Raw genomic sequence first — 26,245 nt, 5'->3', positions numbered from 1 at the left:
TGGTCAAAGTCACTTAGATCACATTTCTTCCCCATTTGTTCTGAAAAAAAGCCAAACCTCTTGACTATGCCTGCATGTTTGGCTGATTAAATATTTGCATTAACACGCTGGTATAAAGGTTGACCTAATAAAGTGTTCACTGAGTGTATAAAACTCCTTGGTTGTAAATATTTTAAAAGGCGTTTGCTTGGTAAGTTACATTTGACTAATAATTCTTGAAAGGACTGAGTTCTCCCTCCTTACATCGCTTATCCCCTTACATCACACATGAGGAACCCTTACTCTGCTCTTCCAGGCATCAGCTCTGCATTGCCCCACATAGGGCTGAAATGGGGCAACGGTTGGAAAATGCATTATTTATTAATATCATGTTACGGGCCCCTGCTCTGTGCCTGTGCTACTAATTTTTGCTGTTACTTCAAGGGTGCCCAGTGGGCGGAGTACAGGGCTGTTGGTACAATTGGGAGCATCTGTGGCCAGTGCTCCCAGAGATGTTGAAATGTTCCTGTCTCCAGTCTGCGCACTCTCCCTAAATGTTTTTAATGTTGCTTTTATGTCGTCTGTAACACTGTATTGTGGACAATGGGACTCACCTGGTTAAATAAAGCTTCAATAAAAATAAAAAAACAGACCTTTTGCATTGGTTCTTTTTGGGTATGCATCAAACAACATTGTTTCATCATACTTTTCCACACATCCACTCTCACTGCAGATAAAATTGCCTCCTTAATGCAGGTATAAGAGAGCTCTCTGCACCTAGTCTTTAATCTAGTCTTTGATCACCTTTGGAAATGTAAATGGTAAATGGTAAATGGCAGGCATTTATATAGCGCCTTTATCCAAAGCGCTGTACAATTGATGCTTCTCCATTCACCCATTCACCCATTCATACACACACTCACACACCAACGGCGATTGGCTGCCATGCAAGGCCCCGACCAGCTCGTCAGGAGCATTTGGGGGTTAGGTGTCTTGCTCAGGGACACTTTGACACACTCAGGGCGGGATCAAACCGGCAACCCTCCGACTGCCAGACGACTGCTCTTACTGCCTGAGCCATGTCGCCCCTACCCTAGCCTGTACCCAATCACAGCTGATCAAATAATCAGCGTTCATCCAACCACAGTAGATATTGGACAAAGCGAATCCACAATGCAGCTTAAAGAGCACAGTAAAGTTTATGCATTACATTGTATAAGACGGTGTACATTATATCAACAATTTCATTTCAATAAATACTGCCAGGGCCAATAGTTTAATCTACTATTGCCTTTCAAGCACTTTTGTGTCTCTCGTTTTTCTCCATATTACAGTGTATCACACACACACGTTACACACACGGACAGGACCGTGTCGGGAGGCGGGACCTCCCTGTCCCGTGGTGGTGAGGTAAGTGCCCGTCTGCCCGTCGGCCAATGAAGGACAGGTCCTCCCGCACGGCGGGTGGAGTGGAGCGGGACGCCGGAGTGAGGCCGGTCTCTCTCGGGCGAGGGCGAGGGTGAGCTGGAGGAGCTGCCGCCATTGGCCGCGTCAGGATTCGGACTCGGCCCGTCTGTGATCAGCGCCCACGGCCTCAGAGACGCTGTGGAACCCCTGCGCCTTCAGCAGCTGTTCCAGCTCCCTCTTCACCCTGGTGACGATGGGCGGGCCCTCGTAGGTGAGTGACGTGTACAGCTGCACCAATGACGCGCCGGCACGGATCTTATCCAGGGCGTCCTGCCCGCTGGACACGCCCCCGACTCCGACGATGGGCACCTTCCCTTCAGTCAGAGAGTACATCTCGTGCACGGTGCAGGTGGAGACGTCACGCAGTGGTCTGCCGCTCAGGCCCCCGGTCTCGACCCGGTGCGGGTCCGTCAGCGCCGCCGACCTGGAGACGGTGGTGTTGGACACAATGAGCCCATCCACGCCCAGCTCAGTGATGACATCAGCGATGTCGCGCTTGTCCTGCAGACTGAGGTCGGGGGCGATCTTCACCAGCACTGCTGGCCGCCGACCCTTCAGCGCGTTCCTCTCCTGCAGAACCTTGGCCAGCAGGTGGCGCAGTTCCTCCCGGCCCTGCAGGTCCCGGAGCCCCGGCGTGTTGGGACTGCTCACGTTCACCACCAGGTAATCCGCCAGGGGCCCCAGCGCGCGCACGCCCTGCGCGAAGTCCGACGTGTATTTCTGCTGTTTATCAACATGGACCAAGTTGTGCCAATGAACATCAAAGGAGTGATTTTGTCAAAGTGATTTACCAAAATCAACTGGAACATAATTAAGAAGAGCACTGGTGAGCTTAAAAGAGCAACCACAGTTCTGGAAAAAGGTCTAGTTGACAGATGAGATAAAGATGAAGGTATATCAGAGTGGTAGCAAGAGCAAAGTATGGAGGAGAAAAGGAACTCCCCAAGATCTAAAGCATACCACCTCATCTGTGAAACATGATGGCGGGGGTGTTATGGCCTCGGCATAGAAGGTACTGGCTCACATATCTTAATTGATGCTATTGTGATGGAAGTAGCTAAATTAATTCTGAAGTGTATAGACACATCCTCTCTGCTCAACTTCAAGCAAATACCTCAAAACTCATTGGCCGGCGGTTCATTCTACAGCAAGACAGTGCTCCCAAACATACTAAAGCAACTAAAGAGAGAAAACTTAAGGGGCCTAGCCGCCGAAACAAGCATAAGCTAAAGATGGCTGCAATACAGGCAGAGCATCACCAGAAGACACCCAGCAACTGGTGATGTCCATGAATCACAGATTTCAAGCAGTCATTGCATGCAAAAGATATCCAACAAAATACTAAACATGACTACTTTCAATGACATAATATTGCTGCATCCCAAGAATTATGGTGCCCTGCAATGGGGGGGACTGTGTATAAACACTGCTGTAATTTCTACATGGTGAAACCAAAATGTATTCGAATCTGACAATGTGCAAGTTTAACCACGTGTGATTTTTTTCTATTATAAATCTCAAATTGTGGGTCTTTGTCCCAAACATTATGGAAGGCAGTGTATTTATACGTGCATTTGAGCGTATGAAGTCAATAATAATCTATTCTGATTCCATCCTTTCTTTGGTCGTTAAAAATCTGTTTCAGTGTACAGCATCATGGCCGGCAATGGAGACAAATTGAGAGCGTTCATAGGCGCGTAAATGCGCGTGCACAAGAACGTTTTTGGATAGGGGTTTTCCTAGCCTGTAGCTAAACGTTCGTTTTATAGAAATCGAAACTTTCATGAAAGGAGTTGCGCGCCTCCAGTACTGCGTATGTAGGTCGCTCACATCCTTTTTGTGGTGTGGCTTTAAGGCTTTATTTTGTCGAACTAAAAAACGCCCAGTTGGCAAGGGAACGCGCATGCACTAGGTCAGGTTCGGTTATTTAGATTCAGAGCGGTTAGAGTAGTTATAAGTAGAATTTCCACTAGTTTTGAATTCGCTCTTTAGACCATTTTGGCAACAATCATTTTCTTCGCATTGATGAATAAAGCAAAAATAACATCCAGACGTGTCTATAGCCAAATGTGGTGAGTCAAAACTTGAATAGGCATATCTCTTGATGTTTTTAGGCGGCTACTAAGAAATGAATGTTCTTTAAATATTACATGCAGCCGTACATAGTACAATTAAATGTATTTACTGCCAGGTAATGTTACGTACATTAAGTGCTTTATTTAATGCTTAAGTGCTGGATAATTTCTCTCACCATGCAAAAATGCTGTGTCTTCCATCCTTGTGACTGGAAAACTGCTAGCTAGCATTCTAGCGGTCTGAGAGAAAGCTACCCGTGGTGTTAGACACGCATCACTTCATAGTGCCATGGAAAATTAGACGGTGCTAACTTTAGTCTGTCTGTTTTCTTTTTGTGATGTGACATGGACGTTTTGTTCGATAACTACTCATGGCATGTACTGTAGACATTGAAGATAGTCGCGATGGTGCTTGAAACACGCACTGTAATATTTAGCCTATATTAATGAGAAAATGCTAGTCCTTAAACAAATATTCGAATTCTCAAATTTAAGAATGAAAAATTACGTAAAACAATATTTCAGTGTTTTTGGAATATATTTTGACAATCCTAAGAGCCGTGGTAATTTGAAAAACGATGGGAAGTAAGCAACGCCCAAAGGGAGTTTGTGTTGCAAATTGTCGTAAAAACCCCAAATGAGATGGTTATTCTGAATAAGCTGTATACGTGCCCAAATAGTGCTCCAATAATCCGAATAATAGTGGCATATGCAGAATATGCTTAGTCATCATTCAAAGGTTTATCTGTGGCCACATGCACTAACCACAGTGATACCCTCCTTATCAATAAATAACAGGGACCATATTAGTTCAAGTAAGAACTCTTGCCTACTTATAAATGCATTACGTTGTTCAACAACATCAACACTCTGTTGTAGAAAAACACAAGCCAATCCACTAGCATACACACATTGTAGTCTATAAAACTATAACCAATAGCCAATTTTTACCATTATTCATCAGTGTCCAGAAACCACACATTTCTGGAGAAATTGGCCAAATCGTCTGTACAGTAGCAGACACTAAATTGTATGTACTGCCAAGCCTTCTGCATAAGCCTTTCAACAAGGTACGTCAGTCATTTGATAATAGAGACATATGATTGTGGCCCAGTCCCTATGGGTCTGGCAAAAAATTGAATGGTTTAAATATATTTTTAAAAATTGTCACTACGAACTATCATCAGGCACCAACTAGTCACCATACATATGCCGTAATCATTCAAAAGGAGGTATTATCCTGAAAGTTGAATAGTTAAGGGATGATTTGCAGCAGTAAACAGAAAAGGGTAAATTAAATGTTTTCAGTGGAACAGAACCTAAAGTTGGCAACATTGTCAAAAGTAACTTTCAAGTGTGCATTGAGATTTTCTTTTTCTCCAATTTCTCAGATTGAGAACAAACATCTTGAGCACTTTTCCTTCAAAAGACCAAAGCTATGAGTCAGTAATGGGTACGTATATATATGATAAGTTATCATCATTTTTAAATTCTGCAAACAAGTCATTTAAATTCTGTTTATCCATACTGTCAGGAGATTTGCCCGAACAGTTGGTAAATGGTAAATGCAGAAAAAGGGAAATAAATGACATAAGATAATGATGAGAACAGGCCATTCAGCCCAGCAATGCTCACCTTTTCTTACCACTATACTGTACCTAATGCTTAGTTTACCTACTGTAAGTGCTAGATGGTATCAAGCACCTTCTCAAAGAGATATGCTATGGCACAAATTAATGATTCATTAATTTTGGAAGGTTGATCTGCAAATTAAAACGTTGCTATGGTACATGCAAAGTGTGTGCATCTTCTTTTATGATAAATTTTCAATTAAAACAAGTAAAATTCCACATTTCACCACGTCTACAATTAGTAAAGTTATGTTTCTGCACTTCTTTCTACATTTACTTTTTTTATGTCCTGCTACATCTTCCTTCCTCAGCTGAATTGGCTGAAAAACCGCTTGAAAAATGGACGGAATCGGATGTGAGCTCCTGGTTAAGGTCAATAGGAGTGAAGGAGCAGTATGTTCAGAAGCTGGAAGAAGAGGAAGTGGATGGCAAAATCCTCAAGGAGGTGACCGAGGACTATCTGAAAACAGAGACTGGCATGAAGTCTGGCCCTGCTCTCTTAATAGTCAGAAAAAGAAATGAGCTTGTTGAGTCTTTCCAAGGACACAGACTTCAAAAGACCAAGAAAGCTCAAGGGAGCAGTCTCAACAGAGGAGCTGGAAGTACAAATGAGCAGCAAGGCACAGGTGATGTGACCACTGGTGCTGGCACCAATCAGACACCTACATACAAGGACCAATTAGATACTGGACTTTCCGCAAAGAAAGACTGTAAACCAAGGCCTTTTGGCAAAGAAGGCATTGACTTCACATACGTCAAGAATAATGTTCTACAGCCTGAATCTGGTGTCATCGATCTTATCACACCTTGCCATGAGTACAAATCCCTGGCAAATGCTACTAAATTGGACAGGACAAGGCTACAAGCAAAATTTGCCAAGGAGGTTCTCAAATTTGGTGCTGGATGCATGAATGTTCGAACAAATGGTACAATACACTTCGGTGTGATGGACAGTAGGGATGACACAGACTATACACATGGTGAAATAATTGGCATTCCTGTAACAGAGAAAGATATCTTTGTTGATGCGTTAGACTATATAGAACGGTGTTTTACTTCTGACAGCGAACACGTGCGCCAGTGTATACGCCCACCACAGTTTATCGAGGTCATAGACATAAACAGCACAGAAAAACGTTACATTGTGGAGGTTGACATCGTCCCCACAGTGAGCATAGTGAAGAACAAAGTGTACTCTGTCCGCCTTCCAAACTTCAAGGAAAAATCAAACAAGGTGGAACTAGAAAAGGAAGCAATCTATCGCAGAGTAGGATCCAAAACAGAACCAGTTATTGATCAAAATGTGATTGCCTTCTACCAACGTATGAAAGACAGAGATGATCTGAGAGAAGAGGCTGAAAAGTCACAATTTCTCAATGCACCAGATTTCTGTGAAGACCTGGGCAGGAAACTCACAATGCTTGTGACCAGCGGGAAAAAGTTCATAGAAACAGAAAAGTGGTACATCCTTGTTACCAACAAATTCCAGCAGGACCATTTGAGAAACATTGACTTTTTATTGAACATGAAGATTTTCTGTGTTTTTGACTTCGACCCAGATTCAAAAGTGTCTGGATTCTGTGGCAAATACCTTCAGCACCATGCTGCAAATCTACATTTCATGCAGGACTACAAAATCCGAAATGACATGAGCACCAGAGAATTTGAGAGGCACCTACACTTGTTTGAACAGACAAGCTGGATATTTTGCAATGGACGAAATGATTTCCTTGGAAATGAAATCCCTTGTGAGGAAATGACCTGGATCAAAACCAAAATCACACTCCTGAGGGAATCTGTATCGCTAATATGCAAACAGATCTTGCCGAAGGGCTCCTTCTTGGTGATCTTTCTTCTCACTTCCCCTGTAGAGAAGCCTCAGTTGCATACTTTCTATGAGTTTTTTACTGACATGGAAGGTCACGAAGACATCATATGCATTGCAGAATGTGAAAAAAACTTTCAGAAGTGGCAAGGCTTTACCGAGGCATACTGTAGTGCCGAAATGGTTAACCGTTCCAGCGTTGTGGGGATGAAAATGAGCCATGTGAATGCTACTCTGCAACGCATTCAGCCTCTGACGACTCGAGCGACCAAACATTTGTCAGTTTTCACAAAAGGAGAGTGCCTCCTTGAAACTAAAGAGGAGGAAAGGATGTACTCCTTAGAGATCCTGAGTGTTGATCAGTGTGATGACACCAGCGCCGACTTCATTGAGGCAGAAAAAGAAAACTTGGAAAGGCAGTTTTACCATGGCGGTAAAGTTAAGTGGCTGAATTTCTGGCTTGCAGAGAAGAAGTTTCTTGAGGAAATCATTCAGAGAGATGCATACAGGGAAATTTCAAAACTGCTCAGCGACATTCAGAAGAGAGGTGCAGACCAAGTACCTGTGAGCAGCATCAATATATACCACCATCCGGGCAGTGGTGGGAGCACAGTTGCACGACAGGTACTTTGGAACAACAGAAAAGACCTACGATGTGCAGTTGTGAAGCCTTCATACTCGGCAGTAACTGTGTCCGAGCATGCAGTTAAGCTACGTGAATACGAAGAAAACGACTCCCCACAAAAATGCCTCCCAGTACTCTTAATGGTGGAAGACTGTGAGAACGAATACCTGGGTGACCTACGGAATGAACTGATGACTGCCAGCTACACCAAGAGAATCGCACAAGGGACCACCTGTTTCATTATTCTGAGCTGCAGACGTTCACACAATCCAGAGAAAAAATGCAAGGAGTCGCCTATCCAGAATGTTGCTGTGACCCACAAATTGTCAGCAAAGGAGAAGAGGCAGTTCTCTGGGAAAAGAGAGAAGCTCGAACAACAGTATCAGCCAGAGTTCATCTTGACATTTGTCCTGATGAGTGAAGAATTTGACCCAAAGTACATAGAAGACTTTGTGGAACATTTGTTGCAAGACATTGACCACAAATCTGTTGTCACAAAGCTCATTCAGTATGTGGCTTTGCTCAATGCCTATGTGCAGAACTCCTTCATTTCCCAGTCTCATTGTGAGGCCATGATGAGAATAACCTTCACACCTTCACAATGGACAGATTTCGTCAACACACTTTTGAGACATCCTTAAGTGAGCAAGCTAAGCTTATCTTCATACATTTGAAAGATGACAAGACATACATTAATTCAATCCGTATCATTCAAAAAAGCAAAAAAGCTTCTCCAGAAGTTGTCAAGTAGCCAGCACAAGCAAAGCGGAATTGCAATGGATCTTCTCCATGATGATGTGCTTTTTGAGAACAGGTTTGGAAGAGAGGAGTATGTAAAGTTTCTCAGAGCTTTGTTCATTAAGCGCTGCAGAATCATTAAAGGCGATGAATCAGACAGTTTATTCTCTCCTCTCATTGAACATGTGATGACAGACGAAAGCCCAGACAAGGCAATCGAGCTGTTAAAAGAAGCATACGAGCGATTCAGCAAAGATGCTTTCTTTGCACAGCAACTTGCCCGACTCAACTACACCCACGAACAATTTGAAAAAGCAGAACAATGGGCAGAAATAGCTGCAACAAAGATGCCCCAAAACTCCTACATCCTGGACACTAAAGGGCAGGTGTACAGGAGATGGTTCAATGCCAAATGTAAAGAGATTGAAAAGAAGACAAAGACACCACAAAACACAGCAGATGCTATTGAAAAAGCACTCAAAGCTATAGACTGCTTCAAGGACTGTCAGATGGCAGCCAAGTCTGATCTTCAAACCATGAACAATTTAGTGTTTTTTGCTGCAGTGGAGGTTGGATGCAACTTGTTGAAGCTAATATTTTCACTGCAATTGTTTTCAAGCAAAACTGGTGGAAGCTCTGAATGCCTGAAGTACCTGGTTACAGAATACATCCCTGAAGCTGTTAAGATTCCTTGGGAAAACTTCCACAGCAAACTGAAAAGCCTTCAGATGTCCATGTGCAGTGACTTGGAATGGATCTCTGAAGACTTCAGCTACTTTCAGACTGATGTAAATGCAGAGGAGGATGAAACAGTTGAGACATCAGAGTTCAGAATAAAAAATCCAAAGACCTGGTTGGTAAAAAAGAGTGCTGCATATGGAAAATATTTCAGCAGTGTTCCTCCCACCACAGCTCAGCAGCAAGGCAATGCAAATCCAATGACCTTGACTCCTTTCATGAAGCGCATGCAGATATGTCGTCTTGGAGGTGGGGATATAACAATAATCTTCTCCCTCCTGCATGACCCAAAAGTGGACAATCCAATCCAATTGCTGGAGGAAATAATATCCCTGTATCCTTCCAACCCACTGAATGCAAGGCTGGACCAAATGGATCTTGTGAACTACATAGCATCTCACATTGCTTTAGGTTGCCTTTCAACTCAGTCACCGAAGCTTGCACCAATTCAGTATCTTCAAAATCTCTGCCAGCAGTTCCCAAATGAGAAGAGCAAATGCTTATCCAGTGCTCTTTTTTTGCTCACCTTGCTTTTCTGGCCAGATGACAATGAAGATGATAAAGAAAACAAATACAAAATTGTCATGTCAGCTGTTGAATTCCTTGGTCGAAGTTACTGGACCAAAATGAAAGACATTCCCCGTAGGAAGAGGAGAATTTACACTCACTTATTCCTGAGTAATGGAAATGGACGGGACAAGATTGTACACAAGAGCAAAGTGGAGAGTCTCACGAAGAAGCTCCCTGTGTCAGAAAAGAGGATGAAGTGGCTAAGCGGGGAGGTGTGGAAAATGCCAGAGATTAAAACACTGTTGAAGCCTGTTCATGGCTGGACAGAGGATGGGAATGTGTTTCTCCAGGGTCCTCAGAAGAAGAAGTTCCAGATTCCAGCTTTGAATTCAGCCTCAGTACCCTATGGCAATGAGAATGTTACTTTCTACTTGGGCTTCACGTTTAGAGGGCCCGTGGCCTACAACATTACCGAAATAGCATAAAATGGGAAAATAACATTGATCTGCATCATGGATTCATCTAATACTTGTAAATATGTAATTAATTGCCATGGTGAAAACAATCCATGAATTATGATGATTTAAATTTTTGATAAAGTAAACCAATACAAAGTTGCCAATGTCAACTGTTGAATTCCTCAGTAAAAGTTACTGGACCAAACTGACATGCCCCATAGGAAGAGAATAATTTACACGTTTTCCTGAACAATGGAACTGGATGGGATAATATTGTACACAAGAGCAAAGTGGAGAGTCTCGCAAAGAAGCTCCCTGCGTCAAAAAGAAGGATGAAGTGGCGAGGTGTGAAAAATACCAGCGATTAAAGTTCCCATATTGTACACCTTTCCAATGTTTTATTTTAGGTCCGGATATCCATAAGAAGGGGCGGCACGGATGGTGCAGTGGGTAGCACTGCCGCCTCACAGCAAGGAGGTCCTGGGTTCGAATCCCCGTCGGCCGGGGCCTCTCTGTGCGGAGTTTGCATGTTCTCCCCGTGTCTGTGTGGGTTTCCTCCCACAGTCCAAAGACATGCAGGTTAGGCCGATTGGAGAGTCTAAATTGCCCGTAGGCATGAGTGTGTGAGTGAATGGTGCGTGTGCCCTGCGATGGACTGGCGACCTGTCCAGGGTGTATTCCTGCCTTTCGCCCAATGTATGCTGGGATAGGCTCCAGCCCCCCTGCGACCCTGATTGGGATAAGCGGGTTCAGATAATGGATGGATGGATATCCATAAGAAGACGTTTGTGTGGTTTTAAATACCAGAAAAAAAAGGATGAGAACCAGCTGTTTTAGTGACTGTGTCATTAAGGCTAATTGATAGCAATATACATCTGTTCTGATTGGCTAAGATGAGCTGGACGCTTGGCTTCGTTACGGCTACAATGTGGACCATGATGAAGCAAATGAGCATATTGTTGTGAGGTCACAACTTCACGGAAGTCCAAACAGCTTGTTTAAATGCACATTTTCTGGAGTTATTTGGGGACTGTCTTTTGATACTTTCACAGTGTTTTAATAGCACCTTAAACTTTTTTATAATGCACATCGCTACCGAAATGTAATTTTCCACAATATGGGACATTTTTTACACTTTTGAAGCCTGTTCAAGGCTGGACATGTTTTACGCACTTTTATTATTGCACTTACAGAGCTATGTGGTATGTTTAACCCTATATGTATGTTTTTGTTTTCATTACCCGACTTCTGATGGTCGACTTGGGGATAGGAATGTGTTTCTCCAAGGTCTTCAAAATGAGTTTTTCCAGATTCCAGCTTAGAATTCATGCTCAGTACCCTACAGCAATGGGAATGCTACTTTCTTCCTGGGCTTCACATTTAGAGGATCCATTTCCAAACACATCACTGAAATAGCATAAAATTGAAAATTAACATTGGTCTTTTTTTTTTTTTTTACAGTACATGCATACTCCCAAGTTGTTTTTTGTTTTTGTAAGTTATGTGCAGCAAATGGATTACGATAATTAGTTCATTTTCACCTCCACCAAGGTTATGTGAAGACAAAGACATATCTGTCAGTAATGGCTGGATTGCCATGAAATTGCCGGTCTACATTCACATTCCCAAGAGGAAGTAACTTATTGATTTTGGTGACTCCATGATGTTTCTTCCAGATCTTTTCTTATCAGGCCAAAGTGTTTTTTTAAAGTGTGATTGACATATTTCAAAAAGTAATGGCCAAATGGTCAACGTGCTTCGCGTGTTAATTTTCCCAGGAGGAAAGAAAGTGGCTAATTTTGGTCACACCATCGCCTTTCCCCTATTCCCACCATCAGTCCAAACATGTCTTTAAAAATGATTACTGGATTGCCAAGATTGGTTCAGTGCAAATTCATGTGAGGGAAGATTGTTGTGCCTTGGTGGAGGTCTGCACTCTACTGAGTGCATTCTTCCTAGTTTCATATTTTTATTTTTTAGTTTGCTTGTTAGTAGAAGTACTTCATTAATCAATAAGTCATGTTAATCATGTATACAGTATCTTGGGAGTCATTAATTAGAATTGTATATCATGGCATAGATACAGTCAATATGATGCATTCCAGTTACTGCATTCCACTCTGTCTAAATAACTGAACATACAGCATAATTAAATGCATCCCTTAACCCAGTGAATAAAAATTCCAAACCAATGTGTGTGTCCCTGCCTTTTGTACAACTAGTATTTACATCAAATTGCTTTACATCAGATCCCTGTACATTTTGTGCTGAGATAAGGAGACTTTTAACTGTAAGAAAATGTCTGTTCACTTAGCACTCCTACTGGTTCCTATTTTAAGGACATTTGCCATTTCATCATGAAGACCAAGGAGAAGGTCCTAATTCTGTTGAGTTGAAAATGTTGGTGGTGCAACCACAACAATTTCAAAATTCCCCTGCAAGGAGTGGTTGTCAACCGTGTCGGTATAACACTGTTCTGATTTACAATGAGTGAATGAACAATATGCAATTAATACGGTGTCATATGACCAATATAGTCGTGTACTGTTCTTCACAAAGTGATACCTATTTAATTTTTTTAATTGATTTTCCAATTTGCAATAAATGTCAATACACATGGCAACTTCAATTTTGAAATTTGATTCACCCTCCCACAGACACCTAAGAAAAAGTACATAAGAAGAAGAATTTTCTCCTATAAAGAAAAGGTTGTGCCAATATATGCTTGATTCTGACCTGCATATATAAAACATTTTAGTTCTGAATATTTTAAAAGATATATGCATGTTAAGTTGCATTTGGCTGATAATTCTTGAAAAGACATTAGTTTTCCCTCTTTGTGTAGATCGCTTATTCCCATTAATTCCACACAGGGAAGGGTTTTGTCTGCTCTTCCAGGTAAGAGGAATAAGGGGCAGCCTGTATCGTAGTGGTTAAGGTAAATGACTGGGACAGGCAAGGTTGGTGGTTCAAATCCCAGGGTAGCCACATTGGGCCAGCCATGTGTAGGTGTAGAGCCCTACGATGGTCACCACTGCTCGAATCCGCCCTTTGGCCAACCATGACATAAACAATGGAAACTATTTCCTTGGAGAATTGTTCCATAATCATGTTTGTTGTGTCATTAGATCTCCAGCTCCATTTCACTACGGATAGGAAATCCTTTCTGCCATCATTCTACTAAATATCTCAAATACAATTAAGGTATTTGGCTTTGTCCCCCTCACTCTGAACAATATGGGATATGCAATTTATTTTACGTACATTGTTTTTAATGGCTGTTATTGTAACTCTGTAAATCCATCCATCCATTATCTGAACCCGCTTATCCTGATCAGGGTCGCAGGGGGGCTGGAGCCTATCCCAGCATACATTGGGCGAAAGGCAGGAATACACCCTGGACAGGTCGCCAGTCCATCGCAGGGCACACGCACCATTCACTCACACACTCATGCCTACGGGCAATTAAGACTCTCCAATAGGCCTAACCTGCATGTCTTTGGACTGTGGGAGGAAACTGGAGTACCCGGAGGAAACCCACGCAGACACGGGGAGAACATGCAAACTCCGCACAGAGAGGCCCCGGCCGACGGGGATTCGAACCCAGGACCTCCTTGCTGTGAGGCGGCAGTGCTACCCACTGCACCATCCGTGCCACCTAACTCTGTAAATGTTTTTTTAATTTTTTTATTTTATTGTTTAAAATTGTTTAAATTATGGATGTTACGGCCCCCTGCTCTGTGCTACTTATTCTGGCGTTACTTCACAGGTGCCTTGTTGGTGGAGTACCTTGTTGGTGGAGTACCAGGTCGTTTGCGCAATTGGGAGCACCTGTGACCAGATGTTAAAATGTGCCTGACTCTTGTCTGAAGGAGGGAACTCTCTTTCCACGTACCTGTTGGTTCTTTTTGGGTTTGCATCAGACAACATTGCTTCAGCATACTTTTCACACATCCACTCACTGTGGCATGATTGTTGGTGCCAGGTACGAGTATTTCTGTAACTACTGATCTCCTGAGATTTTCATCCACAACAGTCTCTTGAGTTTACTCAGAATGGTGCGAAAAACAAACAAACATTCAGTGATCGGCAGTTCTGCGGACGGAAATGGCTTGAGGATGAGTGAGGTAATGGAGAAGGGCCAGACTGGTCTAAGCTGACAGGAAGGTGACAGTAATGCAAATAACTGCACATAACATCAGTGAACAGATCTCTGAACACACAATGCGTCAAACCTCTAAGTGGATAGACTACAGCAGCAAAAGACCTAATATGTCTAATAAATACCTAATAAAGTGAGTGTATATTGTCAAATAGAAGATGCAAAATATGTAACTGAGGTGAAAGGTATAGCTTATTAAAGTACAGAACCGTATAAACATATTTACACTTACACAATGAGGCAACATAAAAGTAGTACAGTAGTATGTATGTGAAAATAGCAATGTATAACAATATGTGGAAAGTTCTACATTAGATGTAGAACTGACATTTCATCACTACTGACATTAGATCAATTATTGCAATTTATTACATACACCAAAAAAGATTACAATGTTATATACAGTGCAATCTGTAATGTTTAGGACAAAGACATTTTTTTATTTGGCTCTGTTCTCCACAATTTTAGATTTGTAATCAAAAATGCATATTCTCAGCAAATATTGAAGGGCATGTTTACAGACTTTGGTTTCACCATATTGAAATTACAGTGTGTTTTATATATAGTAACAATAAACATCATATTTTTCTAGGCTTTTTCTTGCCTTTGGTTTGTATTATTGTCATTAAACATGAGGGCCAGAGTTGTTCCAATGAATGTCAAGGAAGCCATTATGAGACTGAAAAATTTAAATAAAAAGTCTGTAATGTCTGTTTTGTTATGCCAAACCTTAGGTGTAACAAAATCAACTGTTTGGAACAGCATTAAGGAGAGAGAACATGTAATGGGGCATAGGGCATGGCAAGCCAAGTAAGACCTCTACAGCTGATAGCTGAAGAATTCTCATCATAATGAAGAAAAATCCCCAAACATGTGTCCAACCGATCAGAAACACCCTTCAGGAGGCAGGTGTGGATGTGTCAGAGACTACTGTCCACAGAAGACCAGTCATGTCTCAGTGGGTCACAGACTTCAACCAGTCATGCATACAGAAAATATGCAGTAAACATGACTGTAATTTACATCACATAAATATGTCCCAAACATTATGGTGCCCTGAAATGGGGATTATGTATAAAAAGTGCTGTCATGTCTACATGGTGAAACCAGAATGCATAAAAATACCCTTTAATAAAATATGAGAACTTGAACTTTGAAACGTTTGTTTATGAATATAAAATTGTGGTGTAGTGAGCTAAATAAATGTTTTTGTCCCAAGCATTACGGAGGGCATTGCATATTACAATTCTTATGAACATATAAACACAACAACAGCAACAAAAATATCAATAACTATATATTGTTGTTTGTAACAATATTAGCATGGTGGATATGCATAGGTATTAAAGGAGACTGGGCTTGGGACTGGGGCAGTTGCAATAGCCAGGGCAGGAGGGAAGGTGAAGGCTGGGTCTCCTGAAGTACTGGTATTGTTCCGATTTTGCCAAGGACTTCACAGACCTCTTCGGAAGTACATCTGCAGCCTACCTGGGAGAAAATATACACGCCTCCACATGCTGATCACCTGGAGATATCAAAGTAACATTAGTTATGAAATGTATGAAAGTAACCAAGAGACCTGTACTAATTATACTGTGTGCCTAATTATACTGTAATGCCTGGCATTACAGTCATTATTGTACTAAACAAAGAAAAAAGTATATGTATTTACTGTACATTCATATAATTGAAGGTAACATGGGTGTAAATATTGTATAATATAATAATTGTGGAAACTGCTCTATTATTTAAGTACTTAGCTGGGCAACTACATAATATGGGCAAGTTAACAACAACAACAACAACAACAACAACAATAATATATTAATGGAAAATAAAGGAACATATACCAAGATGTCTGAATGACAGTAAGTTAGGCCTATGTCAATAAACAATTGGCAGTGAAATAAGAGCAACAATAATACATTTTATGTCTAAACCTTCACGAATCAAACGTGTATACAAATTGTCAATACTATTAATGACGGTGATATTTTAAAACCGTAATGTGATAGCATGTTAATGTAGCTGGCTACGACGTTGAGAAACAGACATGCAGAGACATTATCCCGTTTACCTGTAATTTTCCCACATAAAAAAACGAACAATTGGAACATTCAAAATAACAATAATACATCGGGAATACCTCAACAACATAAATATCATTCGAGGACCCGTTAATCGCAAAATAATTATCTAGATAAGACTTACCAAAAGGAGCCCATGGAAATGATTCGCGCCAGGCGATTTCGAATAGTTAAGGAATCCGCGCTGTAAGGACGTCATTCGTTTATCTCGGAACAGCGCCGCGATATCAACGTGCGGCCAAGAATATATCGCATCCGAAGTGATAAGAACTTCCGTTGAGAATGAATGGGAAAAGTTAAGGAAAGTTAAGCTGCGGCTAGATCCGCACAGCCGTTGGGCCCTAGAGCAAGGCCCTTAACCCTGCAGGGGAGGATTGTCTCCTGCTTAGTCTAATCAACTGTATGTGGCTCTGGATAAGAGCGTCTGCCAAATGTCAATAATGTAATGTAATGTATGAACTGCCGCAAATAGGGCTGAAAGACAAACGTTATTTCTGAATGTCATACAATACATTTTCTTTTATTGTATATATATTATATGACTCGATGTGGATTTTCTCAAAGTTTTCAGCTTTGATGAGTAAAAGATTCAGTGGTAGGGCTTGGTTTAACTGAACAGGCTTCTAACTAGTCAAACCAGACTGGGCGGACCTCAAGTGAAAAATTGAACATAATGGTTCGCAATTGTTGATTTCAGGACCTTCGTGGGTAAGAATGATAGACTGTAATGCAATACGAAATTAATGTATCAACAGGGTGAATACTGGGATCATCATCTATTCCACAGGACAGAACAGCGTCATGCTTCCGTAGAAGCAGAAAGTATGTACGGTAACGGGAGTTTGTTAGCTTGCTCATAAGGGACATAACTTTTCTGCGCCATGATCAGATTTCCTGACTGTGACGTGATTCAGACTGCCTCCGAACACGTTGATGAACTGTAGTAACGTGATAGTATACGTGAGCTCCATGAAGCCAGAACTTCCGGTCTGGCTTCAGCTGATTTGCATAGCTGATAACTCCAAATCTATAAATTGTTACCAAATAAAAGGGGACATACATTTAATCTATAGACCTATATCTGTAATATTGTACAGTCTTTTCTGTGAAATCATGTTCCCAGCAATTGTTGCTGTTTTTCCAGTGTGGTATGGGCATGCAATGCTATAGCCTTTCAGTTCACTAGCATATCAATTGCATAGCTAATTACTCAAAAACTATACATTGTTACCAAATGACAGGGGGTATACATTTAATTCAGACATATATTTTTAACATTGAACACTATTTTCCTGTGAAATAATGTTCCCAGTTGATAGCTGATAACTCCAGAACAATAACTATTGTGTGGGAACCACAAAGTGTCATTCTTCTGCTTCTTTCCTTTCTTACCCACCCAGCGAAGCCGGTGTTTCATTTCATCGTCCCAATCGAGTTGTCCAAGGGGTATTGTGCATGCACACATCACAATTAGGCCTATATCATGTTTAGCAGCACGCCCATACATTTATGCTACTTCCCCCCCTTGTTTTCTAACTGAAAGTTTTATTTCATCTTTTTAGTTTTTTGTAAAAAACTTTTAAACAATTTGTGTTGTTAATTAAACATTTATTCAGGTGTAGGCTGTAATAGACTTATTATCAGTTCCTTCAGATGTGATTAGTTATCCAAATTGCCAAACATTGATTGTAGTCAGCTACAAAGCAATAACTGGCTAGCTTCAATCATGTACTTTAAGGTATATTTAATTAGTTATGTCATTATAGTAGGCTACAGTAATTGGCAACTTTTTCAGGAACAGATATATCATATACTATACTACTATACTAATAAGTAATGTTCATTCTGAGTCATGATACACCTTTTAGCTCTACTATTACACACAGAGGTTGATGACATTGTTTATAGGCGACTGGTCTATGGAAGCATATCGTGGCCAAAAATTCTTCCATACTGTAGAATGTTTCAGCCTCTATTGTCTTTATTCATGTACTGTAGGACCTGTTTCAAGTAACATTCCGTCCATGTCACATCACCTAATGACGCACTAAGTATCAGTGCAGCAGCCAGCCACACCCAGATCAACAAGTATTTTTAAAGAATAAAACAAGGAGCTGAATGATGTAGGGTAACATAAATCCAAACAATTGCTGGGAATATGATTTCACACAAAAGACTGTACAATATATATATTTTTTAGGCCTTTTTCAGCTTTATTGGACAGTATATAGAGACAGGATGAATGGGGGCGAGAGAGAGGGAAAGACATGCGACAAATAGTCAGACGGTCGGACCCGCACCGCCGACGTCGTGGCTCACAATGAGCATGCGTTCAGTGCTCTACAGGCTGCGCCACCGAGACACCAAGATGCATTAGTTGTTTTGACATGACATGTAAAAAACATATGAATTGCTTAAAGGTACAATAGGTAAGATTTTTGTTAATTTTCTTAATCATGTTTTTTCATGTTTCTTGATCTGGAGCCAAACTTTACTTTTCCAGAAATCGAAACTTTCATGTGCATGCAGATAGCCCGCACCCTTTTTTATGCCGCACCTCAAAAAAGGGGGGGGGCTACCTGCATGCACATTCAATATATTCAATGATATTCAAGGCGTCTCACAGAGAAGTAGAACTTCAGGTAATTTTGAGTTCACTCTTTAGATGATTCATTTGCAATGATTTTCATCGCTTTGATTTCCGTCGCGTTGGGATATAAAACAACAATATCGTCTACACTTGTCTACTGCTAAATATGGTGAGTCAAAAATGAATCTCGATGAAAAAATAATAATTTTAGATCTTTTTCATTAATGGTTCCATCAATATGAAAGAGGTAAGGAATTGGCCGGATGGTCCTTACTACCTGGCAAACTTGGGAAAAACACTTTGCTACTTAAATAACGGAATACTGCAGCTATGATAGTCTACAAGGGCGCATATATATATATATATATATATATATATATATATATATATATATATATATATATATAAAAGCAAACACCGCGTATACCGCGTCACTACGATTTATAAACGTTTCCAAACTGATATGTTTTTTGCATATTGACAAGAATACATTTTCTTTTTTTAGTTACAGTTGATGAGTTTATACGTTTCTCACCATGGTAGGTTTCTTGAAAAGTACATTTAAAAAACGAGTGTAATTTTTCAGTGCTTTTAAGACTAGGTTTGAATATCTTATTAGAAGCGATGTTATAAGTAGGCTAATGGTGAAGTTGGGTTAACATGAGACTATTTGTTTCGCTGCAGTGGCACAAGAATCTTATACACGTAAATCCTGCCATTTATCTCACAACACCGAGGCACATACAGTATGTTACATCAAATACGAGAAATACCGTCAATATTGCCGATAAAATAAAATAAAACTTAATTTTTTTACTGTATTGTGTCAAACAGGAATCCATTAACTTCAAATCAGTGTGTGAAATTTAACTGAACCAACTGTAACGCATTCACAGATGCGTGTTGAATTTCCAAAACTAGCCATCAACATAGAACAGCGCCTGTTTCGGTAAGATCTTTTTTTTATTTGCCACCCAACCGGTTTACCACCCAACACAAGCGATTATTTTTCTTACCTGCATGCAGTACGCATGTGATCTCCTGTCAGGTTGACCATGCCCATTTCGCTTTAAACAGTACTGAAAGGTCAATGTCCAAGTTAAATGTCAGCAATGTCAGGCTAATCTATTATCGAATAATGAACCATAATGAAATGAAAAATTTGTAATCAACTGATTTTAATACTTTTCATGCATGAGAGTCAAATTAATGACATGTAAAAAAACATATGAATTGCTTAAAGGTACAATAGATAAGATTTTTAGGTTAAAACATTGTTGCAAGACCATTGTAAATCTCTTCCTATCATTGAAAAAGGCTCACTGACATGTTGACTTGCCCTCTGCCTGTGTATATATACAGTTGGTGCCCCAACACTCTCTACCAAAACATTGTATAACTCCAATAATTTAAGCTCATTGGTTGAAAATTGGTTCTAATTGCCACAGCCAATAAAAACACCGTCAGTGCATTTACAGAGAAGGGGGAGGGATACAAAGTGTTGTGGTTTGAGGGTGTTTGTTGCTGCTATTCCTATCTTGACCGTCAGAAGTCCGAAATGATCTATTGTTCCTTTGTTAAGATCAACATGTTAAGATGAAAAGGGGTGGTCAAATAAGGGGTGGTGTTTTTATTATTGTAAAATATAAACATGAACACATGGCCCTGGGTACCTCTGCAATCTGTGAAAAATAAATAAATCTTCAGACTTCAGACTCCACAGACGCAAATTATCCAAATTGGCAAGTTATCCAGGAAGAAGGGGCTCTGGGTCCCAGTCTGGTGAAGGATCAAATCCATTATTCCTAGTGTTACTATTGTGAAAGTTTTGCTGTATATACAGCACATATACTAATTGTACGGAGATACATTACATCTGATCTCACCAAACTAGTAGTTACAGAATTGTTTTACTTTCTACACTGCCTTGTGTATGTGTTACAATAGTGATTTCACATTTTAATTGATTATATTGTCCAATGTTTCTCAGATGGAGTACACATCTTGAATGTGGGCATTTTTACTTCAAATGAACAAAGCCATGAGTGAGTAATGGGTATGTATACCATGTAATTTTTTGTCATCATTTTTTAATTCTGCAAGCAATTTCAATTTGACTCATCAATTCTATATTTTAGAATATATTCACTTTACATATTTTGGACCATATTAGTGTACAGCACCATATTAGGTTCTCCTATGTTTGCATAGCAACATGTTGTATGTTCTTGCACTATACATTTTCAAATAAAACATGCTATTCCTCAGCTTCTCATCCCTACAACTAGTAAAGTGTTCTTAAGATCACCTGTATAGGGATAGAAGATCATCTGCACATTTTCTGGATTTGATGTCCTGTTGTATCCTCCTTCCTCAGCTGAATTGGGCGACAAACCGCTTGAAGAATGGACGGAATCCGACGTGAGCTCCTGGTTAAGGTCAATAAAAGTGAAGGAGCAGTATGTTCAGAAGCTGGAAGAAGAGGAAGTGGATGGCAAAATCCTGAAGGAGGTGACCGAGGACTTTCTGAAAACAGAGACTGGCATGAAGTCTGGCCCTGCTTTCCTAATAGTCAGAAAAAGAAATGAGCTTGTTAAAACTTTTCAAGGACGCAAACTTCAAAAGACCAAAAAAACTCAAGTAACTAGGCTCAGAGGAACTGGAAGTCAAAATGAGCAGCAAGGCACAGGTGATGTGACCATTGGTGCTGGCACCAATCAGTCCCATCCAGAGACACAGACACAAAAGGACCAATCGTCCTTGTCCACTAAGAAAGACTGTAAACCAAGGCCTTTTGGCAAAGAAGGCATTGACTTCACATACGTCAAGAATAATGTTCTACAGCCTGAATCTGGTGTCATTGATCTTATCACACCTTGCCATGAATACAAATCCCTGGCAAATGCTACTAAATTGGACAGGACAAGGCTACAAGCAAAATTTGCCAAGGAGGTTCTCAAATTTGGTGCTGGATGCATGAATATTCGAACAAATGGTACAATACACTTTGGTGTGATGGACAGTAGGGATGACACAGAATATACACATGGTGAAATAATTGGCATTCCTGTAACAGAGAAAGATATCTTTGTTGATGCGTTGGACCATATAGAACGGTGTTTTACTTCTGACAGCGAACATGTGCGACAGTGTATACGCCCACCACAGTTTGTCCGGGTCATGGACAGCATAAACAGCACAGAAGAGCTTTACATTGTGGAGGTTGACATCGTCCCCACAGTGAACATAGTGAAGAACAAAGTGTACTCTGTCCGCCTTCCAAACTTCAAGGAAAAATCAAACAAGGTTGAACTAGAAAAGGAGGCAATCTATCGCAGAGTAGGATCCAAAACAGAACCAGTTATTGATCAAAATGTTTTTGCCTTCTACCAATGTGTGAAAGATAGAGATGATCTGAGAGAAGAGGCTGAAAAGTCACAATTTCTCAATGCACCAGATTTCTGGGAAGACCTGGGCGGGAAACTCTCATTGCTTGTGACCAGCGGGAAAAAGTTCATAGAAACAGAAAAGTGGTACATCCTTGTCACCAACAAATTCCAGCAGGACCATTTGAGAAACATTGACTTTTTATTGAACATGAAGATTTTCTGTGTTTTTGACTTTGACCCAGATTCAAAAGTGTCTGGATTCTGTGGCAAATACCTTCAGCACCATGCTGCAAATCTGCATTTCATGCAGAATTACAAAATTCCAAGTAACATGAGCATCAAAGAATTTGAGAGCCACCTACACTTGTTTGAACAGACAAGCTGGATATTTTGCAATGGACGAAATGATTACCATGGAAATGAAATCCCCTGTGATGAAATGACCTGGATCAAAACCAAAATGACACTGCTGAGGGAATCTGTATCGCTAATATGCAAACAGATCTTTCCGAAGGGCTCCTTCTTGGTGATCTTTCTTCTCACTTCCCCTGTAGAGAAGCCTCTGTTGCACACTTTCTCTGAGTTTTTCACTGACATGGAAGGTCACGAAGACATCATATGCATTGCAGAATGTGAAAACACCTTTCAGAAGTGGCAAGGCTTTGCCGAGACATACTGTAGTGCCGAAATGGTTAACCGTTCCAGCGTTGTGGGGATGAAAATGAGCCATGTGAATGCTACTCTGCAACGCATTCAGCCTCTGACATCTCGAGCGACCAAACATTTGTCAGTTTTCACAAAAGGAGAGTGCCTCCTTGAAACTAAAGAGGAGGAAAGGATGTACTCCTTAGAGATCCTGAGTGTTGATCAGTGTGACGACACCAGCACCGACTTCATTGAGGCAGAAAAAGAAAACTTGGAAAGGCAGTTTTACCATGGCGGTAAAGTGAAGTGGCTGAATTTCTGGCTTGCAGAGAAGAAGTTTCTTGACGAAATCATTCAGAGGGATGCCTACATGGAAATTTCAAAACGTCTCAGCGACATTCAGAAAAGAGGTGCAGACCAAGTACATGTGAGCAGCATCAATATATACCACCATCCGGGCAGTGGTGGGAGCACAGTTGCACGACAGGTACTTTGGAACAACAGAAAAGACCTACGATGTGCAGTTGTGAAGCCGTCATACTCGCCAATTATTGTGTCTGAGCATGCAGTTCAGCTACGCGAATATGAAGAAAAGGAACCCCCACAAAAATGTCTCCCAGTACTCTTACTGGTGGAAGATTGTGAGAACGAATACCTGGGTGACCTACGGAATGAACTGATGACTGCCAGCAACACCAAGAGAATCGCACAAGGGACAACCTGTTTCATTATTCTGAGCTGCAGGCGTTCACACAATCCAGAGAAAAAATGCAAAGAGTCGCCTCTCCAGAATATAGCTGTGACCCACAAATTGTCACCAGAGGAGAAGAGGCAGTTCTCTGGGAAAAGAAAGAAGCTCGAACAACAGTATCAGCCACAGTTCATCTTGACATTTGTCCTGATGAGTGAAGAATTTGACCCAAAGTACATAGAAGACTTTGTGGAACATTTGTTGCAAGACATTGACCACAAATCTGTTGTCACAAAGCTCATTCAGTATGTGGCTTTGCTCAATGCCTATGTGCAGAACTCCTTCATTTCCCAGGCTCAGTGTGAGGCCATGATGAGAATAACCTTCACAATGGACAGATTTCGTCAACACACTTTTGAGACATCCTTAAGTGAGCAAGCTAAGCTTCTCTTCATACATTTGAGAGATCACAAGAAATACTTTCATTCAATCCGTATCATTCATCCACTGGTGGCAAAAAAGATTCTCCAGAAGTTGTCAAGTAGCCAGCACAAGCAAAGCGGAATTGCAATGGATCTTCTCCACGATGATGTGCTTTGGTTTGGAGAAGAGGAGTATATACAGTTTCTCAGAGCTTTGTTCATGAGACGCAGCAGAGTCATTAAAGGTGATGAATCAGACAGTTTATTCTCTCCTCTCATTGAACATGTGATGGAAGACGAAAACCCAGACAACGCAATCAAGCTTTTAAAAGAAGCATATGAGCGATTCAACAAAGATGCTTTCTTTGCTCAGCAGCTTGCCCGACTCAACTACACCCAAGAACAATTTGAAAAAGCAGAACAATGGGCAGAAATAGCAACAAAAGAGATGCCTCAAAACTCGTACATCCTGGACACTAAAGGGCAGGTGTACAGGAAATGGTTCAATGCCAAATGTAAAGAGATTGAAAAGAAGACGAAGACACCACAAAACACAGCAGATGCTATTGAAAAAGCACTCAAAGCCATAGAGTGCTTCAAGGACTGTCAGATGGCAGCCAAGTCTGATCTTCAAACAATGAACAAATCAGGGTTTTTTGCTGCAGTGGAGGTTGGATGCAACTTGTTGAAGCTTATATTTTCACTGCAATTGTTTTCAAGCAAAACTGGTGGAAGCTCTGAATGCCTGAAGTACCTGGTTACAGAATACATTCCTGAAGCTGTTAAGACTCCTTGGGAAAACTTCCACAGCAAACTGAAAAGCCTTCAGATGTCCATGTGCAGTGACTTGGAATGGATCTCTGAAGACTTCAGCTACTTTCAGACTGACGTAAATGCAGAGGAGGATGAAACAGTTGAGACATCAGAGTTCAGAATAAAAAATCCAAAGACCTGGTTGGTAAAAAAGAGTGCTGCATATGGAAAATATTTCAGCAGTGTTCCTCCCACCAAAGCTCAGCAGCAAGGCAATGCAAATCCAATGACTGTGACTCCTTTCATGAAGCGCATGCAGATATATCGTCTTGGAGGGGGGAATATAACAACAATCTTCTCCCTCCTGCATGACCAGACAGACAGGGAACAAATCCAAGTGCTGGAGGAAATAATATCCCTGTATCCTTCCAACCTGCTGAATGCAAGGCTGGAACAAATGGATCTTGTGAACTACATTGCAACTCAGATTGCTTTAGGTTGCCTTTCAACTCAGTCTCCGAAGCTTGCACCAATTCAGTATCTTCAGAATCTCTGCCAGCAGTTCCCAAATGACAAGAGCAAATGCGTATCCAGTGCTCTTTTCTTGCTCACCTTACTTTTCTGGCCAGATGACAATGATGATGATAAGGAAAACAAATATGAAATTGTCATGTCAGCTGTTGAATTCCTTGGTAAAAGTTACTGGACCAAAATGAAAGACATTCCCCAAAGGAAGAGGAGAATTTACACTCACTTTTTCCTGAGTAATGGAAATGGACGGGACAAGATTGTACACAAGAGCAAAGTGGAGAGTCTCACGAAGAAGCTCCCTGTGTCAGAAAAGAGGATGAAGTGGCTAAGCGGGGAGGTGTGGAAAATGCCAGAGATTAAAACACTGTTGAAGCCTGTTCATGGCTGGACAGAGGATGGGAATGTGTTTCTCCAGGGTCCTCAGAAGAAGAAGTTGCTGATTCAAGCTTTGAATTCAGCCTCATTACCCTATGGCAATGAGAATGTTACTTTCTACTTGGGCTTCACGTTTAGAGGACCCGTGGCCTACAACATTACCGAAATAGCGTAAAATGGGAAAATAACATTGATCTGCATCATGGATACATCTAGTACTTGTAAATATGTAATTAATTGCCATGGTGATGACAGTCCATGAATTATGATGATTTAAATTTTTGATAAAGTAAACCAATACAAAGTTGCCAGTGTCAACTGTTGAATTCCTCAGTTAAAGTTACTGGACCAAACTGACATTCCCCATAGGAAGAGAATAATTTACAGGTTTTCCTGAACAATGGAACTGGATGGGACAAGATTGTACACAAGAGCAAAGTGGAGAGTCTCACAAAGAAGCTCCCTGCGTCAAAAAGAAGGATGAAGTGGCGAGGTGTGAAAAATACCAGAGATTAAAGTTCCCATATTGTACACCTTTCCAATGTTTTATTTTA

The 26,245-nt window shown here is 40.9% G+C and overlaps 2 protein-coding genes and 1 pseudogene across 2 annotated transcripts; 2 read left to right on the top strand and 1 right to left on the bottom strand.

The window, feature by feature from the left end:
* Positions 1-1,451: 1,451 nt before the first annotated feature.
* LOC133114048 (dihydroorotate dehydrogenase (quinone), mitochondrial-like) lies at positions 1,452-2,587 on the bottom strand. Its single transcript, XM_061223243.1, has 2 exons — positions 2,561-2,587; positions 1,452-2,169 (listed from the first exon to the last, which is right to left on the bottom strand). Exons 1-2 carry the CDS (start codon positions 2,585-2,587, stop codon positions 1,531-1,533), a joined length of 666 nt encoding a protein of 221 aa, XP_061079227.1. The 3' UTR covers positions 1,452-1,530.
* A 793-nt stretch (positions 2,588-3,380) lies between these two features.
* Positions 3,381-10,460, top strand: LOC133115295 (sterile alpha motif domain-containing protein 9-like; annotated as a pseudogene).
* An 8,507-nt stretch (positions 10,461-18,967) lies between these two features.
* On the top strand, positions 18,968-25,866 carry LOC133114047 (sterile alpha motif domain-containing protein 9-like). Its single transcript, XM_061223242.1, has 3 exons — positions 18,968-19,054; positions 20,876-20,941; positions 21,263-25,866. Exons 2-3 carry the CDS (start codon positions 20,938-20,940, stop codon positions 25,864-25,866), a joined length of 4,608 nt encoding a protein of 1,535 aa, XP_061079226.1. The 5' UTR covers positions 18,968-19,054; positions 20,876-20,937.
* Positions 25,867-26,245: the final 379 nt, after the last annotated feature.

This window comes from Conger conger, chromosome 16 (assembly GCF_963514075.1).
Source record: "Conger conger chromosome 16, fConCon1.1, whole genome shotgun sequence".
In the NCBI taxonomy this organism is placed as follows: Eukaryota; Metazoa; Chordata; class Actinopteri; order Anguilliformes; family Congridae; genus Conger; species Conger conger.
This window is presented reverse-complemented; position numbering and strand designations above follow the sequence as displayed.

Bases quoted from the DNA above. Each gene is read 5' to 3' on its own strand.
- LOC133114048 (XM_061223243.1), bottom strand. From the start codon at position 2,587: ATGAACCGCCGGCCAATGAGTTTTGAG. The intron at 2,170-2,560 runs GTATTTGCTTGA...GTTGATAAACAG, and splicing joins GCCGGCCAATGAGTTTTGAG to CAGAAATACACGTCGGACTT.